This window comes from Plasmodium vivax, chromosome 2, assembly GCF_000002415.2.
Source record: "Plasmodium vivax chromosome 2, whole genome shotgun sequence".
Taxonomy (NCBI): domain Eukaryota; phylum Apicomplexa; class Aconoidasida; order Haemosporida; family Plasmodiidae; genus Plasmodium; species Plasmodium vivax.
Window position 1 is genome coordinate 291,603 of NC_009907.1, and position 21,494 is coordinate 313,096.

General features: G+C 53.9%; 4 protein-coding genes across 4 annotated transcripts, besides 26 other annotated features; 1 reads left to right on the forward strand and 3 right to left on the reverse strand.

The window, feature by feature from the left end:
* The first annotated feature begins 302 nt into the window (after positions 1 to 302).
* Positions 303 to 325: a microsatellite.
* Positions 326 to 764: 439 nt separating this feature from the next.
* PVX_081380 (hypothetical protein, conserved) lies at positions 765 to 1,445 on the forward strand (the record flags this gene model as incomplete). Its single annotated transcript, XM_001613501.1, has 1 exon — positions 765 to 1,445. One exon carries the CDS (start codon positions 765 to 767, stop codon positions 1,443 to 1,445), a length of 681 nt encoding a protein of 226 aa, XP_001613551.1.
* A 138-nt stretch (positions 1,446 to 1,583) lies between these two features.
* Positions 1,584 to 4,943, reverse strand: PVX_081385 (DNA repair exonuclease, putative; the record flags this gene model as incomplete). Its single annotated transcript, XM_001613502.1, has 1 exon — positions 1,584 to 4,943. The coding sequence occupies one exon, from the start codon at positions 4,941 to 4,943 to the stop codon at positions 1,584 to 1,586; it is 3,360 nt and encodes a 1,119-aa protein (XP_001613552.1).
* Positions 1,600 to 1,632: a microsatellite.
* Positions 1,959 to 1,996: a microsatellite.
* Positions 2,623 to 2,678: a microsatellite.
* Positions 3,601 to 3,678: a microsatellite.
* Positions 3,948 to 4,045: a microsatellite.
* Positions 4,944 to 5,836: 893 nt separating the features above from the next.
* On the reverse strand, positions 5,837 to 7,393 carry PVX_081390 (hypothetical protein, conserved; the record flags this gene model as incomplete). The annotated part of the gene is made up of 1 exon (XM_001613503.1): positions 5,837 to 7,393. The coding sequence occupies one exon, from the start codon at positions 7,391 to 7,393 to the stop codon at positions 5,837 to 5,839; it is 1,557 nt and encodes a 518-aa protein (XP_001613553.1).
* Positions 6,922 to 7,056: a microsatellite.
* Positions 7,168 to 7,201: a microsatellite.
* Positions 7,204 to 7,230: a microsatellite.
* Positions 7,394 to 7,802: 409 nt separating the features above from the next.
* Positions 7,803 to 7,853: a microsatellite.
* Positions 7,854 to 8,242: 389 nt separating this feature from the next.
* PVX_081395 (serine/threonine protein kinase, putative) lies at positions 8,243 to 19,471 on the reverse strand (the record flags this gene model as incomplete). The annotated part of the gene is made up of 4 exons (XM_001613504.1): positions 8,243 to 8,690; positions 9,663 to 14,617; positions 14,792 to 15,063; positions 15,217 to 19,471. The coding sequence occupies 4 exons, from the start codon at positions 19,469 to 19,471 to the stop codon at positions 8,243 to 8,245; spliced, it is 9,930 nt and encodes a 3,309-aa protein (XP_001613554.1).
* Positions 9,513 to 9,533: a microsatellite.
* Positions 9,965 to 10,021: a microsatellite.
* Positions 10,907 to 10,932: a microsatellite.
* Positions 11,150 to 11,172: a microsatellite.
* Positions 11,691 to 11,712: a microsatellite.
* Positions 11,763 to 11,782: a microsatellite.
* Positions 13,452 to 13,477: a microsatellite.
* Positions 15,283 to 15,323: a microsatellite.
* Positions 15,515 to 15,558: a microsatellite.
* Positions 15,778 to 15,832: a microsatellite.
* Positions 17,585 to 17,732: a microsatellite.
* Positions 17,927 to 17,962: a microsatellite.
* Positions 18,039 to 18,065: a microsatellite.
* Positions 18,453 to 18,492: a microsatellite.
* Positions 19,472 to 20,266: 795 nt separating the features above from the next.
* Positions 20,267 to 20,303: a microsatellite.
* Positions 20,304 to 20,672: 369 nt separating this feature from the next.
* Positions 20,673 to 20,766: a microsatellite.
* Positions 20,767 to 21,494: the final 728 nt, after the last annotated feature.

The following is a 21,494-nucleotide window of genomic DNA, read 5'->3' on the forward strand; positions in this document are numbered from 1 at the left end:
AATCTGCTAAACGGTCTTTCCCACGTTCGCCAATTCGATGCGTAACACCCAATTTGTGCTTAGAGCCAGTGGGTGGCTACCCCAAACTGTTTGCAGAATTGCTAACGGGAATGGTAGCCCCTCAGTGTTGCACAGATATGATGGATTGTTCCTCGTCCCCTTTGCTTTTTCTCCTCACGTGCAGTTTTTTACTTCCCATTTTGCCTGCACCGTTCAGGCGATTATACGTTTTTTTTTTTTTTTTTTTTTTTTTCTTCCTCACCGAAGAGTTAACTACATTTTAATAGCTCTCTTCATACCGCCGCATGTGGCACACTACGCATACCCATACATGTGCCTGCGCAATGTAGATCGTCCTCACAACGCGGATGAGCCGCTTCTTGAGGTGCAGCGCCAAACGGGTGATGCTTGAAATGCGGGTGATCCGCTTATGTTGTATTTTTTTTTTTTTTTTTTTTTTTTTTCCCCTTGTTCAGGTGAAAAATGAGCTAGCTACGCGAAAAGGCTATTTGCGCAGAATGGAAGATTTTTCAGCCGATGAGAAGTAGGAAGCGGGTGTGACTGAGTTGGGTGGGAATGGCGAGACCGGCAGGAAGCTGCTTCCAGGTCGTTCCAGGTCGTTCCAACTCGTTCCATCTCGTTTCACGCGTTCCATCTCGTTTCACGCGTTCCATCTCGTTTCACGCGTTCCATCTCGTTTCACGCGTTCCATCTCGTTTCACTCGTTCCAACGCGATCCAACTCGCGCCCATCCCGCCGCTGCTATGCGGGCCCCCCTTCCCATCCTCCTGGCAGTCAGCTTGGCCTACTCCGTCTGGGTGAATGTAGCCAAGAGGAGCTCCTTCATAAGCAGCATTGGAAATGCCCCCAAGTTCACCGCCAACACAGGGGGGAGGAGCAAAAGTCATGGGAGAAAAATCAACGCTTCGCAGGGAAACGTAATTTACAAGCAAATAAAAGAGAGAGACACTCCCTTCAAGTTTTACAGCATCGGGGACTCCTTCTATGGGAGGATACTCAGCATAAGTAAAAAAAATATAAAGCTGGACATTTTATGTGACAGAAAGGCATACTTAAATACATCCGAGTATTTCCGTTTGCCCAATTTACACAAATACGTTTTTGCGCTGCTGAAAGTGCACAACGTCATTCGAGTGAAAATTAAATACATCCAGAGGGTCCATCAGAAGATCGCCGTGCAGATTCAAAAGTACAGCTACGAGGAAATTTTGTCGTCCTTTCAGAATGGGCAGAGTTTGATGAACGCGAAGATTTTGGATGTCCTCGACGGCTACGTGTTGCTTTACTTGGCGCCTCAAATCCACGCGAAGTTGCTGCTGCGCGAGGGGGAGCGCGCGGACGACTACAGGGCGGGAAATGACGTGCTCGTGCGGATCGACCGCTTCGACGGGCCGCGCGGGGATTTGTATGTGCGCGTTGCGTAGGGGGAGGGGGGCAGGTTGCTTCGAAGGCGGCATGCAAAGCGGATGATCCATTTTGAAGGCGGCATGCAAAGCGGATGGCCCATTTCGAAGGCGGCACACAACTTGGACTGTCCACTTCGTCGAACGCGTGCCACCCATTTAGTCACCCCCGGGAAGGCTCCTAACCACCTCCGAGAGGTACTCCTCCGTGAGGCTCTCCACAGGGACGTCGCGAAGGCTGCCCTCGAGGAGCTCCACCTTGCTACGCGCCCAGTGGTCGACCATGGAGATGAGGCTGCCGTAGTCAGACGTACCAGTCGAGTCAGAATTGAAAGAAGAGTTGGAGTTGCTCATGAAGTTAAGAATCGTTTCTTTGATGGTCTTTTCCTTTAGGATGGACAGCTCCTCTTTCAGTTGGCAATAATTGAAGAGGATTTCAAAAACTTTGTTGTACTCGTTTATGTTTCCCATGTTGAGGATATCCTTGTGGTGCATGCCGTCCATGTGGTGCACGTGGTGCATGTGGTCCACGTTTGTAGATTCAACCCCCCCGGTGGTGGGTGCCCCCCTGGCCCCTCCACTTGCTTTCCCCTTTTTTCTGTAAAACGTGAGGAACTCGGATGGGTTTGCAACCCGGCTGGCGAAAGTCGAGCCGAACAGCTGCGTGTTTATAATGCTTATGTCTTCGTACTCTACCTTTAATTTGATTAGCGGTTTTTCGTAGACTCCTTTTTTTATTTTGAGCAGATCAAATGTGTCGCTTGGGGTGGAGAAGGCGACGTGGATGAAGGTGGAGGAGTAGAACGCCTCCTCCTGCAGGCTGCTCAGGAAGTGGGTCACCTCCCGCTCGGACACGACCGCGTCGAAGTACTCGTCCAGGCGCTCCCTTTTGGTGAAGACGTCGCGGGGCAGGGCGGGGCCGCGCAGCGGGTCGTCCCCCCCGGTGTTGTTTGTATCCGCAGCGTCTTCCCCCGCAGGGTCGTTCTTCTCCACAGCGTCTTCCCCCGCAGGGTCGTTCTTCTCCACAGCGTCTTCCCCAGCAGAGTCTTCCCTCGCAGCGTCTTCCCCCGCATCGTCTCCCTCTGTGTGGTCTTCCCCTGGGTGGTCCTTCCCCGGACCGCTTCCCCCCATGTGCCCCTTCCTCAGGAAGGCGCGCCTGAACAAGTAGTACCGCTTCACCTGCTCGCGCAGGCTCAGCTGAAAGCCCTCCAGAATGGCGTCCACCTGCTCGTGCAAAAACCGCTTCAGCACGGACTCCTCGCTAAAGTTCAAATTGTAACTGGCCAGCCTGACCTCCTTCAGCTCGAAGGGCCTCACGGTTTCCAGCTGGATCTTCAAAAACCGAAACCGCCCCTTCCTAATTTCGAGCAGCCCGATGTGTTTATCCCCGTACTCATTGGTACACAAGGACGTCCGCACAGACGACCCCAACTGCAGGGAGAAGAAGGAGCAGAATGAGCTCTCCTCCAGGTAGGGCTTAGAAAAGTGCTCATGTCCCCATATAACCAAATCTACAAAACTAGGGATGAAAGATTCTTTAATAAAATTTTTGAAGTCATTTCCGTGTGCACATCTCATGTGTCTGTTTTGATGAAGCACAAGGACATTGATTCTACAGGCATGATCACTTGGCAGCATGAATTTGACTTTCTTCTCTTCGAATGCTCTGTGCAGACGCTCGTCTTTGATCCACCCGATGGCATAAATGGCTATCTTTGTCTCTTCCTTGTTTAGCAGAACCGGCTTTATAACGATTCTATCGAGGCTGCTTTTCCCAATGTAGTTAATGAGGTTGCCCACGTGCAGGATGTCCAGCGGGCTGATGTAGTCGCAGCTGTAGGGGTAGTCGTGGTTCCCGTGCATCGTGAAGAGCGGGATGGCCGTTTCGACCTTCTCCCTCACGGGGCGCCCCTCACAGCGGCTTCTCTCCCCACTGTGGGGGCGTCTATCACCATGGATTCTCTCCCCACTGTGGGGGCGTCTATCACCATGGATTCTCTCCCCACTGTGGGGGCGTCTATCACCATGGATTCTCTCCCCACTGTGGGGGCGTCTATCACCATGGATTCTCTCCCCACTGTGGGGGCGTCTATCACCATGGATTCTCTCCCCACTGTGGGGGCGTCTATCACCATGGATTCTCTCCCCACTGTGGGTGCTCCCCTCACTATGGCTTCCATCACCGATATGGCTTCCATCACCAATATGGCTCCCCTCACTGTGGGTGCTCCCCCCACCCAGGTGGACCTGCTCGTCCCCCCCGTACCACTTATAATCGGAGCTGTGCACCTCCTTCAGGAGCACCCTCCGAGGATGTGTGCCCCTCGCTGGGGGAGCGGCATCGGGAGACGCCCCCCCCTCAGCCTCCTCATAACCTCTCACCTTATGACAGTACCTCCTAATAATCGCCATGGACTTAAAGAGAGTGTACTCAGAAATTTTATTCTTATGAAAGAGGTCACCACTATTAAGAATCAAATCTACATTAAGGTGCTTCGCAACGAAAAGGATTTCTTCAAACGAGTTAAAGGTATCCTCCTTTTGCACGGCGTTGTTTTCTTTGTAGCCTAAGTGGTTGTCCGTGCAAAGTAAAATCTTAAGCGTGTCTGGTTCGTTCTTACTGAGACTCTTTCTTATCTCTTCAAGGGTACAATGTTGGAAGGTGGCCTTTTCTTCTTCCCCCTTTACCGCGTTGTACTTTGTTCCTTTGCCTTCACCCAGCGGGTGCTTCCCCTCCCCGTTGCCGCTCTCCCGGTTGCCGCTCTCCCTCCAGAGGCCGCTTCTATAGCTGCTTCCACTCGGTTCCCGCTGAGCTTCGCCTTTTCTGGGGATGCCCCTAAGCGAGCCCCCTTTCAAGGCAAGGTTAAGCGGCTGATCGTTGTGGATGCACACTTGGGGGAGAGCGAGTCGGTCACCCAGCGCGTCGCTTTGCTCATCCGGTTGGGCATCCACTTGGTGATCCGCTTTATCGTCGATGTGATCACCACACTGATCACCGCGCTGCTTCGCGGCCCTATCCCTCAAACGGGTCTTTCTTTGCGCCTCCACGTCTGACTCGCCACTCGCCTGGAAAGAACCCCCATTAGGCGTCTCCCTCACCGACCCGCTCCTTCCCTCTTGCGTAAAATACCTTCTAATATCGTTTGCATTCCCCCGGGTTCCTTTTACCCCGTGTGTTTGTCTGGGGCGCCTTTTTTGCTGCGTCTCCCTGCGACTGGAGCGGAGGCCCAGTTTCCCACCGAGGGGAGAGGCCTCCTCGGAGTGGAAGCCCTCCCGATGGTCCTCAGCGGTTATAAGCTCACCCTGCTCACCCTCCTCCTGCCGCTTACCCTCCTGCCGCTTATCATCATGCCGCTTACCCTCCTGCCGCTTATCATCATGCCGCTTCCCCTCCTGCAGCAGCAGCTCGCTCGTTCGGTGCAGCCTGCCGTACAGGCTCTTCAGCGATAGGACCTTCGTGCGGTTAGCTTCCGCGTTGGCTTGGTCGTCATTTGGGCTTCTGCCGCTACCCTGGTGCATCTGCTTCCTCCGGGTGCCCCTCACAGGGCGGCGCCTTGGGGAGACGTCCCCTTCGCCGCCCCCTCCCATGGGTCGTCCCTGCTCAGCTGCGCTGAAGGTGTAGCAGCAATGGAGTTGCACATCGATTGAAGGGGCGAACCGTTGGTGATGGATAACTCACCTGTGTGCGTCGCAAGTGCTATGGCAAAGGCAGCGTCGATGTGGGGGGTCACCACAAGGTGAAAAGAAAACACCCCCAATATATCAACTCCGCTAAGCGTAAAGAGGGGGGAAAAAAAAAAAAAAAAAAAGGACGCAACACGGAGCACATCGCTCAATGGTACGTACATCTGGGTAACTCTCAGGTGAAGCGCGCTGAACGGATGAGCGGGGCGTAGAGAAGGGGGCTCTCACACAGGACTGAGCTAGCTCAACCGCGCACGAAGCGGTGATCCGTGGTGGGTTACCGCAGTGGGTTACCGCAGTGGGTTACCGTAGCGGTTTCCCCACAAACGAAGGCACACCCCCTTTGGGAAGTGCAGATTGGGAAGGGCACATTGGGGAGGACGCACAAAAAGGAGTGGCGTCGCCTCTGCCAAATGTGCGGAACGTCCAACTGGTAAGCAACCGCAGAGGGGAAACGAATACCCAATTACATGGCGATCTGCACACCATGCGAATTACATCCCAACGGAACTGTCACCAAGTTGGTCCTTTTGGGGAAAGTTTCTTCGGGGGACACGCTGGGGGAGCTGACCCCTTGCGCGGCGGAAAAAAAAAAAAAAAAAAAAAAAAAAAGTAAAAGAAGTAAAAGAATAATACAACGAAGATGACGAATAGGATGACGAATGGACGAAGCACACACGCAGGTGGAGGTCCCCGGTCGGTTACCGCGCACCGCCCCCTTGCGATGCTCACTTGCGGAAGAACTTGGCCGGGGGAAAGAAGAAGTACGTGGAGTAATACACCTTAAACAGGTTAATCTCGTGGATGACGTCGAGGGAGGAATACGTGAGCAGGAGAAGCAGGGTGAGCCACAAGTTCCTCCCCCCCCGAGGCATGAACGTGTTGGTGGAGTACCTACACAAGAGGAACAAGGCAAAGGTAATCAAAAAAATAAACAGCGAAAAGGCCACCCCCTCGTACACGTACTGAGCACTGGTAGAACGGTAGACGAACTTATGAAGCATCGAATCGAGGTTCTTGGCTGTGTTGTATCGCTCGGATTTGTTAATGAGGCAGTGGAAGATGCCGCTCAAGCAGGTGAGGAACAGGACGTATGAGCAGACAAACAGGAGGGAGGGCCACCTGTGCAGCAGCTGCAGGAGGACGTACAGAAGGGAGAACAACCCGACGAGGGCGATCGTGAGGGAGTGCTTCTGCATCTTCTGCAAGTAGTTGCCGTCCAGGGGTGTGCTCCCCCCCTCTTCACCACTGCTCCGACGGTCACCACTGCTCCGACGGTCACCACTGCTGCCATCGTCACCACCGCTGACACCGCCACCGCTGACACCGCCACCGCTTCCCCCCCTGTTGTGCGCGCGAATAAATTCCGAGAAGTACCTTTGGACCAGTTGGTTGCTCATCTCCGGTGCGTCTCCCTCGCGCGACCGCTTCTCCTTTAAGAAGCCCTCCAATTTGTAGTTGGGGCGCACCTTGGAGTAGTAATCAAAGTGCAGGAAGGTCTCCTGGCCGACGTAAAAGAACTCGGGCACCTCGTCGATCGCGTGGATGTACTTGAGGGGGAGCAGGCTCGGCTTGTAAATGTTTATGTAGAAGAAGAAAATGGGCCTTGAGGCGGGGGGGGTGCACTGCTCTGTGTCGTTTGTTCGTATCGGGTTGGTCCACTGCTCTGTGCCGTTTGCTCCTATCGGGGTGGTCCGCTTCGCCGTTCCGTTTGCTCCTATCGGGGTGGTCCGCTTCGCCGTTCCGTTTGCTCCTATCGGGGTGGTCCGCTTCGCCGTTCCGTTTGCTCCTATCGGGTTGGTCCACTGCTCTGTGCCGTTTGCTCCTATCGGGGTGGTCCGCTTCGCCGCGCCGCTCCCCCCCTCGCTGTAGAGGGAGAAGTTTCCCAAAATGAAGGCCTTCGCCACGCGGTTGAACAGCTCCAGCAGCATGAGGTTCTTCCGGTCAAACTTGGAAACCCCATTGGTACTCTCCACGTCGATCACGAACAGCACGCAGTCATAATCGCCTGACTTGTTCAGCACATATTCCACATAATCTCCCGCGGTTATCTCGTGAATATACAAAAAGGAAATGTACTGGTTGGTGGTGTCCTTCTCGCTTCGGTATTTCTCATTAATGTCTAGCTTTATTTTTTTGTTTATGAGTTTCTGCAGCTTCGCCAGCTTGCTCTCCCCACCGAGGCACCCGCATGGTTTCGGCAGTAGCAGCAGCAGCGCTAGCAGGAGGGGCAACACAAAGCGCAGTCGTAAAAGTCGCGATAGCAGAATCTGCGAGTACCGCATGTTCCCCCGCGGGGGAGGTGGCAGGCGGCCCGCCATCACCCCGACTGCTTGGGCTGCTGTGCATACCACGGGGAGAGCCTCATCGCGTTGCCTCTCCACACACAGACGAAACGTTCCCTCTCCCGAGTGGATGCTACACCCGCAAGTACACTCCGGGTGGAGTTACGCAAAGGCACCGCCTCGCTTCCCTGCGATGAGCTCTCCCTCACGTAGGCACTTCAGCACGGACATGCAAAACAGTCGCAATTTTAGCTCACTAGCTCAACGGGGTAAACGCAGAGTTGTAACTCCCTCCCAGGGGGCAATGCGCTATGAGGTTGACCCTTTTTTTTTTTTTTTTTTTTTTTTCTCCCATGGGGGGGTGAAGCGGTTGGTGAAGCGGTCGGTAAAACGTGCCAGCTGAAAGGGTCCCCGAAGCGTCCCCTCAAAAGGGTATCTTAAACGTCCGCTTAAAACGCACCCGCCGGAACACCTCCCCTTCGGGGGTGCAAATGAAAGAAGGGGGGCCGCTAACGGGAGGAAGCCCCCCACAAACGTGCACATTTCGGCGGCATCCAAGAGGGAAAGGAACTTCCCAACATTGTTTGGTGAAACGGGTTAGACGTTTGTTGCCCTCCACGGAAAAAAAAAAAGAAAAAAAAAAAAAGAAAAGAAAAAAAAACATGCGTGTGGGTACCAACATATGTGCACCTCCATCCGTCGGCCAAGGGACATTTTTCGCGGGCCATTGCTGCCTCGCAGCTGTGCGATCGCGACGGGTGGGACCTCTTCACCTGGGGGGGGCAAAAAGGAAAATGCAAACACGTGCGGAGCGGGCAAACAGTGTAAGTGCAGATGGCCCGACCGCTCTTACATGGTGAAGGTGAATACGTTCCCCGCGGACACAATTGTCTTGTAGAGATCCTCGGAGGTAAAGCGGGACTCGTAATCCAGGGAGAGGAGATTCTTGCACAGCTTGGCAACATTTGGATGTTTTTTTATTAACGAGTCAGGTAAAATTCTCTGGCGAGCATTTGTCAAAATGGCTGTTCGCTCCATATTCGTTTCCGTCCTCGTGAAAAGATCTACGATGATTAACCCGAGGGAGAACATATCCACTGCTTTGTTGTATTTATTCCCAAGGAGTTGTTCCGGAGCAGAATACATTTTCGTGCCGATGCCCAACGTGTGGTACGATGACCCATGTGTGCTTCCCTCGGGGGTGCCACCTACCGCGTGGCATTTTTTCCCTTTCTGGGAGCAACTGCTATGTTTTGATTTTTTTTTTTTTTTTTTTTTCCTCAGCTGGTGAGCGGCGCTGGGGGGGTTGCTTTGTGGCGGCGATCGGTCTTTGCGCATCTCCAGTTTGTTAGAGGCCACCCCATGTGGAATCGCTTCATGTGAAGCCACCTCATGTGGCGCCCCTCCCCGGTCGCCTCCCAAAAGCGTCGGCATAATTCTCTTCACAAGCTCGGCGAACGTAATGCCCTCATCGGCGCCAGTAGCAGCTGCGCCACCACTCAGGTGGGAGTAGCTCTCCCCTGGGGGTGCCTCACACACAACTGGATCGGCACGTCTGGTCTTCCCCTTACCGCTCAGCATGTGCAAGGTATCCTCTCGGGGGGAGTGAAGCTGGTGGTTTTGCTTTCCCTCCAGTGGGAGGCGGTTCTTACGGGGGGGCACACCACCATCTGTTACGTTCTCCCCTTTGTCGTGCCATCTATCCCGTCGGTGGCTACCATAGTTGGTGCCCTTCTCTTTACCACCCACCAGGTGATGGCACCACAGGTTGGTCTTCCCCTCTTGGGCCCGTTTCGCCGCTTCCCCCAATTTGGGTCCATCTTGGGTGTTCCCCCCACGAGTGCCTCTGCTGCGGTTGGCTCTGCTCGCGGCGTGTGGCCCATCTCCCTCTGCAAGTTTGCCCCCTTTGCAATGTTCTTCGCTTCTCCTTGGGGAACCCCTCACCTGGTTAGCGTCCCCCGGAGAGGACCCACCAACCCCATCGTTACGCAGTGCTGCCTTCGATAAGGGGTCCTTCTCCCCCCCCTCAGGATGACCCCCTTCATTTGGGGGGACCCTTTCTTCTCCCAATTTGGTGAACATAAAATGGTCATCTCCATAGGGGGCACCCCTCACGGGTGGTTCCTCCCCGTGGCATTCCCCTCGCAGAGTGTGAGGAACTACATGTGTCTCTTTAGCAGGTGCATTTTCACCACGTACATTCAAACCGCGCACATTCCCACCGCTTCTGCCCCTCTCCCCTTTGGGGTGGCCCGCGCGAAGGATCCACCTCTGGTTCCTCCCGAAATCGTCGTAGGAGGCCAGCCCAAAGTCGCCAATCTTCACCACGTCATTGCTGCAAATGAAAATGTTTGATGGCTTCAAATCCCTGTGAATGATATTGTTCTTGTGCATGTAGTGTAGCCCTAGGATGATCATGTGGATGATATCCCTGTTCCTTTTGAAGTTCACGTAGGTCCTTCCGCATATGTAATTCTCTAGGGTACTCTCACAGTACTCCATCCTTATGTAGAGATTAAATTTGTACTTTGCTCTTCTCTCTTCCTTTTTCTTCCTCCTTTTGTGCCTTTTCAATTTCGTTTGGGTGGCGGTACCTGTGTGTGTCTTCTTCGGGTGGGTGTCCCCCTCGGTCGCCCTCTTCCTGTCGGTTGCCCCCTTTTCCAGGGCTTCTTCTTCCCCTTTGCAGCGCTCGCTAACGTTGTTGTGGTCACCCGCATGGGGAGTGGCAACCCGGTGGTTAACCTTCGAATCGCCGCCTCCATCCACCCACGTGATCCTCTTTGACTCTCTCTGAGGGGGGCACCACTCGGAGGAAAGCTTCCTCACGGACCCTCCACCCGTCGAGCGGACGCAACTTTTAAATCCCCTTTTGCAAAAATGGAGAGGTCCACTTGGAGGGAAGCCACGTATACATCTGGATGTCTCTCCTGGAGAGTACCCCCTCCCGATAAATGGGATCCTTCTCACGGGCGGAAGATCCCGGGAGGTATTCTTCACCTTCGCCACCATCTTACATATGCGTAGCTTCCCCTGTGGTCGTTCCTTCCGTGGGTATCTTCCTCCTCTCAGTGGAGTAGCCCGCTTTTCTACAGGTGGGGAGGACGTCTCTTTATTTGGGTTACCCCCACGTGGAGAACCCTTCCCCACTTTTGCCCTTCCAAATGGTAAACTCTCCTTCGAGTCTATTCTGTCTCTCTTGTGTGGCTTTTCTTCCGAGGGGAGGTGGCCGAATGAGCTCCTCCTCACCACCCCTATGCCCTGCCTCTCCTTCTTACAGATTCGTTTTCTTAAAATGTGCTGCTTCTGCGTGGCTAGTTTGCTTATAAGCCCGACAGGCGGGTTCTTCCGCGGTAATGATCCCATTTCGTCATACGTTCTGCATCTACCATATGTGTGGTGCGTAAAGCTGTCCACGCAACGTAGTGGGTACCACCTCTTGGGGGTAGACCCCACATGGGCCGAATGAACCATCCTTTCCTCCCACAGGGGCTTCTTAACCACGACGCCTTCCCCCGTGAAGTCCTCCTCTGCACCCCCTTTCATACACTCACTTGTGATTAAAGCCTTTCTGTAGGGCCTGCCACGGATGGCTACCTCCTTTTTGAGGCCGTCCCCATGGAAGGTGTTCCCACCGGAGGGGGACAAAAGGGCGGGGGAGGAGGCCACCCTCCTGCTCTTCCTATAACCGCGCTCGAAGGGGCTGCCCAGATGGCACATCTTCCCCCCCCTGGAGAGAGCAGCCCATCTGTTGATGAAGCTTCTTAACAGCTTCACTCTTCCGGGGCGTTCATCCGGTTGGCCGCACTCATCCGGTTGGCATCCTCCCCCCCTTGCGCCGCCTTCCCCGGGAGATGCCCCTTCTCTCCCCCCTCTCACAAGGTCACCCCTTGGGTATCCCTCACCTTGCGCCTTCACCGCTGCGGCATCCAGTTCAGACGCGACACCCAACGTCAGCGTCTTCTGCGAGAGAAACCCCACAGGCGGCTCCTCCTCCTTCGCTTGGAGAACCACTTCGCCGTAAAATCGGGTGCTCCCTTTGTGCAGCTCTCCATGCATTCGACTTTGCAGCGGAGAGAAGGGATCGAAGGGAGCAAACGGAGTGATATCTTTCCCCCTGCGTGTGTCTCTCCTCATCAGAGAGGAACCCATATTGTCGTGCCGCGTCATTCCTCCCTTTTTATGTGGACCGACGAGCCATTCTCCTGCATCCTCCTTCCTCACCCCCCCTCCGCACATCACTCTGCAGCTCGTCCCTATCTGGCATATCTTTTTAATTACAATTTTTCTTTTTAAAATTTTGAGGACGTTCCCTTTGTTTCGCAAAAGCAAGTGCGTTCGTTCCATCAGGGTGGCGTATCTCTTCCCGAGGATCTCCTCACACTTCCTTTCGTTCCTCCATCCTGCATGTACCCCCTTTGCTTTTCCCCTTCCCTTTTTTAAGCCACAGTTTGTCTCCTCACAAAGGTGGGTCCTCTGACGATGCAGATGGGGATCCCCTCTCTGCGAAGTGGGCTCCACCACGGGGTCACCCCTTCCCTCCACACATGGAAAGCATGTCTTTTGAAAAGCATTCGTCTCTTTCACTTCTCCTTTGTGCGCTTCTTCACCTGAACCGTTCAGGTAATTCTGTACCTCTTCATCGATGGAAGCGAGCCAATTGTTCACTCTGTGTGGTGCCCCCCCCTGTGCGTTTTTGTCATCCGAATGGACGTGGCTGCCGCATCTGTCTGCACCATAAGGACCCACCCTGTGTCTCATCGGTAGGGAGAACAGCTGTCCACTCACGGGTTCTATCTCCTGAGATGGAGGGAAGCTTCTCTTCCCTTCGGAGCGGAGACATTTTCTCGCAAGGCCAAAGAATGGGTTCTCTTTCGAGAGGTATCCTCTGCCGTTCCACTCGCAGGGCGTTTCACCCACTTCATATTCGATGCTGCAACTGGTTGGTAAAGCCCTCCCTTTATGGCGAAAAGGGGACCTACTCGATAGGTCATTCTCACCCAGATTTGTCTTACGGTTAGCCATATGGGAGGTGTCCTCTTGAGGAAAACTTCCGCTGACTCCCCTCCAGGGGAAAGACTCCTCCGGGAGGAAGGAGCACGACGAAGGGGGCACCCCCTCCACGCTGCCCCCCCATCTGTGGGTGACAGCTGAGCAGATTCTGCTGTGCTGCCCCTCGTTTGGTAACTCCCCAGGGGGGAATGGAGCCACGTCTCTTTCGCTTCTCCTCCCCCACAGGTAAGGCACACTTCCGTTCTTTTCTCGCGTCCCCCCCGTTGTTTCCTTCCTCCGCGAAAGGACCTTCCCCAATTTCCGCCTCGGCTGAGTGGAGCGGTTCGCTAATCGGCTCGCTAAGCAGCTCCCTACGCCTCTAACCGCGCTGCCCCTCCTGAGCCCCTCTTCCTCCCCCTTCCCCGGCGACTCCTCATTTCCATTGCTGCTGCTCTGAAAAACGATTTTAAACTCTCCACTCTCGGATGAGTACACAATGTTATCTACGAAGTTCCGGAAGGCTTCTTTCCTCGTCTTCTCATTTTTCCTTTTCTTCAGGTTCGTTTCGCTCCTCTTTTGGGATTCCCTCTTCTTCCTTTGCCCGTCGTGGGGGTAGCCGCTTTTGGAGGGGTCCTCCCCTGGGGGGTGCCTACCGTTGACCACGGCGGGGTGTATGGCGCTATCAATGGTGGTACGCATGGTGGCGTTGCCCTTCTGAACAATTCTTCCCCCGTTCCGCACGCCCACCTTACCTCTTCCCACTCTTCCCACTCTTCCTACTGCTGCTCCTCTTCCCGCTTCTATACTCCGCTCGTCCATCTGGATGAGCAGAAACTTGACGAAGAGGACTCCTTTCTTGATCTTCTGCTGGCGTCTCCGCCCCGCTCGGCGGACCGGGCCCCTTCCCCCCCTTTGCGCGGTGTGAGAAGTGTAATCCGAGTGAGCGGTGGATGCCCTTTTTTTATGGCGGGTCCCCTCCTCAACGCTGCTTCTCCCCCCATATGCGCTGAACCCGGGGAGGGGGAAACGGTTCATCTGCGGCAACTGCACCGACTGCAATGCACAGCTGGCACTCTTCACGATGATCAAGACGACGTAGTTACTCCCGTGCTTAAGGATAACCCTCCCAATGGTGAGTTGCATCAGTCGGCAGAGGGGCATCTCCGTGAGGTTGCTAACAAAGTGGGTGTCTTCCAGCCTCTTCTGCTTCACCCTCAGGAGCATTTTCTTTTCGCATTTGGTGGGTTTGAAGGGGCCGTTTAATTTTATTACTCTCCGGCAGTGTTCGTGGTGCGCATGGCAGGGGCGCACTTGGCAGGGGCGCAGTTCGGAGATGTCCCCTCGCACACTGTCGGCGCGGTTGCTCATTCCGCTTCTTCCGTGTGGAGTGGCTCTAACAGTACATGCGTTGCCGCCTCTCCCCCCCCGGGTGATGAACCTGACGGGGTGCCTAAACACCAGGGGGTGGTGCTCGAGGAACAAAGAGGCCGCGTTACTGCACCGTATGAAGCTCTCCACGAGCACATTATAGTGGTAGACGTGCAGTAAATTGTGCAGTTTGGTGAAATTGAAGGGAGTACACCCCTCTGCTGTTTCGTCCCGTTTGTGTAGCCCCCTCCTGGTGCGTCCCCTCAGATGATGCGCTCTACTTCTTCTCCCGCCCCCCGCTCTGATGTGACGATACCTACACAGCCGCAACTCCTTCTGTAAGAACTTCCCAAAGGAAAGCATCAAATTGGAGTGAAACATAGGGGTACCGATGGACGTTATGCTGAAGGATACGTCCGTCTGGGTGTGCCTAATCATTTCTACGTTGATGAGTCTCAAGAGGGATGAGGCATCTACATTATAAAATTTCATTCCCTTTATTTTGGTTACGTAATACACAAAGTAGATGCAGTAATTAGCAAAGTTATGAACGAAGCATCCATCTATGAGCTCCTCTTCTTCCTCCGTGACATTCACCACGAGACTCTTCTCCTCAGTTGACACCTTCCTCATTAGGCTTGTGCACATTAGGAAGTTTAAAATATTCGCGAGGAAAAAATTGTGGTTGCCCCTTTCGATTCTGTTTTTGTGTGTGTTGTGGTGATCTTGCCCTGGTGGACAGTTCACTTTCTTTTTCGGCTCCCCTTCTGTGTGGCCTCCCCCCCTGGCGCTCACCCTATTGGGGATGTGCAGGTCTGTGCTGTAGCCGAGGTGGGGTCTCTTCGCTCTGCCTTTGCGGTGTGTCTCCTTGGGGGGGGCACGCAAAGGGGTGCGGCAGGAAAGGCGGGCATTCCCCTGGTTAGCGGCCCCGTGGTTAGCGGCACCACTGTTAGCTTCCCCACTGTTAGCCGCCCCCTGGTTAGCCACCCCTCTGTTAGCCGCCCCCCTCCGGGGAGCCCCCCCCCCGTTGACGATCCCCACAATCTCCGCGTAGTTGCACCCGTCGACGGTGACGCTGGAGAAGTTCTGCAGCTCCCGCACGAGGGCGCTGCTGGGGTCCCTGCTGTAGAAGCTCCTGCAGAGAGTTACGAAGCCCTTCTTGTTGCTGAGGAAGTTGCCGTCCCGCATGAAGCAATACAGGTTGTGCTTGAAGAGGTTTCCGAAGGGGGTGCGCTCGTGGTGCTTCAGCTTGTTAAGGTGGTTCTTCTCCATTTGGCTGAGGAGCTTCACGAGTCCCGCCTGGACGCGCTTCACTTTGGAGAGCAGGAGGGTGTAAAACTTGGCGGTGAACACTTGGCAGCACTTCACGCAGCAGAGGAAGAACTGCGCGCTGCGCCGGCGTCGCTCCCGGGGGTTGGGGGGGTAACGAGTGCGCTCATTAGAGCGGCCATTCGAGCGGCTCTTACCACTTCTCCCCCCCAGGAAGTGCCTCTTAAACGCGCGGTTGAAGGCGTAGAAGCCCCGAAAGAACTTGAGCGTGCAGATGAGGAGCAGGTCGGCGTAGATGCCAAAGCGACGGATCCTCACGCGCACCTCGTTCAGCAGGCTGCTATAGCTGTCGTACTCACCCACGCTGGAGAAGTACCAGCTGTCCCTCACCTCCAGCAAGCAGCTGAACATGTAGTAGTAAAATTCTTTCTTCTTCACAAAATAATTATTCTTCACCCCCCCCCTGGTGTAATAGCAGTTCTGCCTGGTGATCCTTTCAAAAGGAATTGACTCTCTTCCCTTCCCCTTCATAACACTTCGTGAAATATATAAATCCAGGAAGTGGGTGTTCCCATAGACGTTGTCTTCCACTCTGATGCGAAGGAGACACGTCGTGATTGTTATTCTTTTGTAAATTTTGCTAATCACATCCTCCACCCTTCTTCTATTAAGTCCGTTTCTCCTCACGTGCTCGTTGCAAAAAATGAATACCCTTAACCATCTGAAGCAGCTGAATGAGTAGCACACGTTTAGCTTTTTTTTTTCCTTCCTCATTGGTCTATTTACTTTAAAGGAGTGCTTCACATTGGAGGGAGTTTTGCTTCCCTGGGGGGCTGCCTTCCTCCTCCTCCTCTCGGTGCAGTCTCCCTCCGGCTGCAACGTGAAATGGTTCTTCCCGCCGGCACTGCTCCGCAAGGCGGTTTGATCCTTCGCTCCAAGTGCGCTCATAAATACGAAGAGGAAGACGTAGCAGCGGTCGTGGCAGTAGTAGCAGGTGAAGTAGCTGGAGGCGCTGCTCGCATCGCTCACCCGGCTGCTACGACTGCCACTCATCCGCTCTGCACTGCCGCCCCTCCTACCTCCACACAGAATTGCAAAAAATTTACGTCTCTTCTGCGCCAAGTTTTTAGTAAACGGGTGATCGGTCCTCCTTTCCGTTCGCTCTTCCGCGTGGGGTGCCTTCCCTTCTTCATCCTCCTCCCTTTGGAGTACCCTGTTGGCTTGGCTGCCGTCCTTCCCCTTCACAGAAGGGAACTGGCGTGGCCGAGCATCCTCGTGGGATGGACACCCCTGTGAGTAGGTCCCCATAGAAAGACAGCCCCTAGGGGGGAACTTCCACTTGGCGTTTTTTCTCCCCTCCAGGGGGCTACCCTTCACTCGTTCGTCCTTCCCCAAAGGGTGGTTCACCTGGTGGGCCTCCTCTTCATCATGCCGCAGATCTGCGTGCCCGTCCACAAAACACGGAGCGGCACAGAAACTCCCGTTCCTTGTACCAAGCTGCCTATTGTTAACATCCGCGGTGCACTCAGCCATCTTCCCGTTCTTCTCCCCACCAGGCGGGTCGTTGAATCCTCTCCTTTTTTTTTTCCTCCCGCCCCATGAGCTGCTAACCCCCTTCATGAGCGTCAGGACAGTGTCCCTCTGCTTCTGTTCATTTCCGTTTGAAAATATTAAATTGATTAACTGCCTCTTTGCCACGACCGTCTCTCCCCTTCTGCAATGGAAGAGACTATTGAAGTGGTAGTTATTATAGAACAAATCTATCCTGTGGTGTGGCCACTTGCTCCTCTTCGTCTGGTTATCATTAATAATAATTTTAAGCTCGTGGACGAAGTAGGTGTCGCTGCATCTGAACTGTATGAAGTTCTGCTGATGAATGCTATCCCTCGCGCGCGGGATGCTGCCGCTCCGGGGGTGGCAGTCGAAATCACCACAGTGGTCTCCACAAGAGGGGTGGTAATCGCGGTAACCTTGCCCCTCGGGGGTCCTTCCCTCGCTCACCGAACCGTTCCCACCACTTGGTGTAACTTCCTGCACATCCTGCTGCACTCCCCAGGGGGTATCCACCCGGGGGGAACTCCTCCCCCTCTTGTGCCCAACGAAGCGAACGCTCTCCCTGCCGACGTCTCCATCGCGGAGCGACCCCTCACAGATGCTTCCTTCCAATTCGCACGCAATGCGCTTATGTCTAGCGATGCAATTTACTCCTCTCTTGAACAACCTCAGCAGGAGCTCCCTTCTGCCTCTCAACACCCGGGTGAACCCGTAGTGGTGGCCCGACCACGTAAGTAGCTCGTTTTTTTTGCCCTTGGGTAGCAAAGATTGCGGGGACCCCCCCTTAAGGAGCGAAAAAAGGAGAGAAACGACCTTCTCTCTGTTTGTCCCCCTCCCCCAGATGAAGTGACATCTTCCTGACTGATCAGCACGCAGCACTTGAGTCATCCACTTAGCATTGGGAATGTATAAAAAATGCCCTCTCACGTTTCCCCTTCCTTCTTTGCCCCCAAAGGGGGGTCTCCCTCCACAGAAAGAGTTGACTGTGAAGAGGCGTCTTTTTATAGCAACTGGGGTGTCTTCCCTTTTTAGGAAGCGCCTCTTTGGGTGGCTCTTCCGGGGGGGGGTTCTTTGGTGTAACCGATCAGTCACGTCTAAAGTGTCTCCATTTGTTCTTTCCCCCATTGGGGTTGCTCCCTTTTTGGTCCTCTTTCTCGGTTTGGCCTCCCCTACACAGTTGGCATGCATTCCCCCACTGGTGCTGCCTCCGCGGGACGTGGCCACTCCCTTCAACTCGTAAGGGTTACCATAACGAGGAGAGTAGCCCTTCCATTGAACCGCTCCCCTCTCATGGTGGGGCTTCACCTGCAAATTGAGTCTCCTAAGGGGGATCCAAAAATGTGAAGAATCCATCTCCCTTTTTACAAAACGTCTCTCCGATGTCTTTCCATTTGGGGTCCCCCTCAAGAGGTAGTTACCTCCCGAGTGCTCCAAACGGATGTCACTTGTATGTCCATGTGATGGTCCCCTCATCAGTCGAATGGTGATGCTACTCCTTTTTATTTTCCCCTTACGTATTGCTTTGTCTCTGGCGTTTCTATAAATCCTTTTAGTCTCTCCGGTGGGTTCATAATGGGGGGTGAGAAAATGGAGTCCCTCCGAGGGGGGCCCACTCCTTACGGTTCTTCCTCTTTGGCTATCGAACGGGTAGAAACCAATGGAGTGACGTGCAGCACCTCCTTCAGTAGTGAATCTCTCGCCAAGTGGAATGCCCCTCATAGAGCGTCCCCTCCGTGCGATTACCTTACATTTATTTGTGGCATTTTTTAGCTGAGCAGAGGGAACCCCTCCATTTGTTGCCACCCTGGCGGAGACAGATCTGTACCCCCTGTGAGCGTCCTTTGGGGGGGTTCCCTTTTTGCGAAGTCTACGCTGAGATGGGGTAAGCTCCTTGGAGAGGCTGGCCAACCGGAACGAACCCCTCCTCATGCCAAGGATGTCTCCCTTTTTCGGAGCATCCTTATGTGAGTAACTTTTACGGCCCAAGAAAAGGTCACAGCAGGGGGGGGCATCTACGTTTCCCTCGTGGGGGCAGTTTCCGTTTTGCAAGGGGGTTTTGCAGAGCTGCGGGGTGCTGAGGGGGTGCGTTTGCCTTTGCCTCTCCCTATTGACCACATACACCCCGTAGTAATACACATCGAGGGAATTCCTCGCGGCGTCTCCACCTTTGCGTTTTTTCTTTTCCACCTGATCAGGCAGAATTGGACTGGTTCTCCCCCCCAGTATGTCGCTTCTGCTACAGTTGCTGCCTTCCCCCTTGGCTCTCCCCCTCTTCGGTGAGACACACAAGCTGCTGGCAAAAGGCAGTTGCAACCCATTGGTCTCCCCCACTGGTGGAGGCACGCGGGTCTGGGCGGGGGCAGCCGTGTTGGTCGCCCCAAGAGGGGTGGCCTCTTTTCTAACCGGACGCATCTCCCACAGCTCGCACCCTTTGCACACCTCGATCGCCGCTGCCATTCCCCCCTGGTGTGGGTCCCTCCCACGATGGGAGAGAGACGTGGCTACCCCCCCCCTGCTCTTCCGAGACCCAGACAGACGCTCATTCACCTCCAGCCAGCACTCACGTATGCCAACAATGTTCGGATGGTTCTTCAGCTTGTTAAGGCATTCCACTTCGCGCAGATTTAACTTAATTTTCTTTTCCCAGTTGAAGCGGTTGGCCGAAAATTTGACGTTCTTGAGCGCGTAAAATTTTCCCCCCATTCCGCTCCGGTGCCGCTCTGCAGGCTGCTTCCCTCCAAACTGCCTCCCTCCGGGGTGCCCATTTCTCTTCTTCCTAATTTTGTAGACGCAGGAGAAGCCCCCCACGGCGATGAGGTAGACGAAGATGAACCTCTCCTTCAGCTTCTTATTGATGTGGCTGAATTCTTCGCTGCTCAGTTGCTTCCCGGCGTCCATCGCGCTTGGAGGAGATGGCTCATACGATGCAGATGGTGCTGCTCGGGCGATCGCATCCGCCTTGGCAGCCCACTCAGCACAGCTAAGGGGAATGCGGGACGCTCTGGAGAAAGGAGCACCCACGATGAAAGGTGACACGTGTGTGCATGCAGAGGGGGAGAAAAAAAAAAAAAAAAAAAAAAAAAAAAATATGCCACGTCTACACAGAACAAGCGTAACAACCAGGTGTTTAATTCAGTCGTCTAGGTTACCCCCTCCGCGCTTAGAATGTGCACATGTGGCCGGCTTAAACTCATCTGTGATGACCATCTGCAATGGGGTTGGCTGCCCAGGGTGAGGAAACCCACCTGGTCGGGTAAAGCAACAGATCGGTGACGCGATCAAAATGGGTGGACGCAAAAAAGTGACATCTTTGGGGAAGCCTCACTGAGTTGTCCCCCCAGACACTAAGCAGTTTAAGAAAAAAAAAAAAAAAAAAAAAAAAATTAATTCACAGGGATGTTCCCTTAAAAAAGCTAACTCTACGATGGAGAGATAATGTGCAGCTCTTCCCCCGCCAAACGATGAGGCGGAAGGGGAAGCAGCAAATTTCTTATGAACACATAAACGGGGTTCCGCTAACGGGAGAAATTATAATACACATGTGTGTAAAACAGTAGGGTCGCGATGTAGTGAAGAAATAAATTCGCCCCCTCGGCGGAGAAGAGGCCTCAATCTGCGGAACACGCGAAGCATTCGAAGCGGAGCAGTTTCAATCACAACAAAATGGACAGCGGAAAAATTTGCGGAGGTTAATCCAGCGCGGCGAGAAAGAGGAGGAACGGTTAAAAAAAAAAAAAATAATTAAAAAAATGGAGATTTTTTTTTTTTTTTATTCTGATCTGCTACACTGAGTATATTCCGGGGAGGACACACTTCTTCACTTCGCATTTATGTCTATGCCGTGGTGCCACTTCTCCCCTTTCGGCTTATTCTTGTTCCACCGTCAGGCCGCCCTAGCCGCAGTTGTGCACATCACAGAGGGGCAATCATTTGGCGTTCACCTTACGATGCGGGGGAAAAATAAAGCGAAAAAATAAAGCGAAAAAAAAGAAAAAAAAAAAGAAAAAAAACGCTCTGGTGACTCCCCCATCAACGATGGTACAGCGGTGAAGCGACGAAGCGGTGAAGAACTGCCAGGCTGTAGCATACGCACAACTGCTTGGCGACATACACTCCGATCATCACTCACCACAGAAAGGAGCAACGAAGTGGGAAGTGCAGAGGACCCCCAACGAAAGTGACATGCGGGAACTCCCCTTTTTATCATCACCTATCGGTGTGTCTTACATAATTTGCAGTAGTTCCGGCGGGAAAAAAAAAAAAAAATGAAACAAAACGGGGAGGCGGCTTAGCGGGATAGCGGCTTTGCGGCTTAGCGGTTTAGCGGCTTTGCGGCTTAGCGGTTTAGCGGCTTAGCGGTTTAGCGGCTGACTGCTAATCCGTTAGGGGGCCAACCTGGCGGCATGCAACGAACTCGCGTCTGCGGGTGTTCCTTCCCTCTTTGCGTAAAGCGCGGGGGAAAACACAAAAACGATAGTAGCGCAGGGGGGAAGGAGCAAATATGGGCATGCGTCTGTTTAATTATTCTCCCCCTCGTGAAGCGACTCATGCAGGGAGGGAGACTCCATCTGCACATCCCCCTCACGACTAACGTGGTGATGCAGGTAAATGGCTGGCAATACAAATTAACCCCTGCATGTGTGGAGTCACCCCTTCATAGCCACTCCTCCCCTTGGGTTTTGCTTAGACCCATCAGTTTAGGCTCCTCTATGTATGCAGCTTTGGAGATGCTAAAAAGGGTCTTTCATATGCACATGTGCATGGGGGAAATGCAAAATGAAGGTTCGCACGTACACATGTGGGTCCCCCCTCTTTTTTGTTAACCCCCTTCTGGCGATCTCGGCGAGGCAGAGTAGAACCAGCCGAGGGGGGGAGACACACGAAATGTGCAATCAACGGTTCGTTCGCAGCTGCTCCTGCT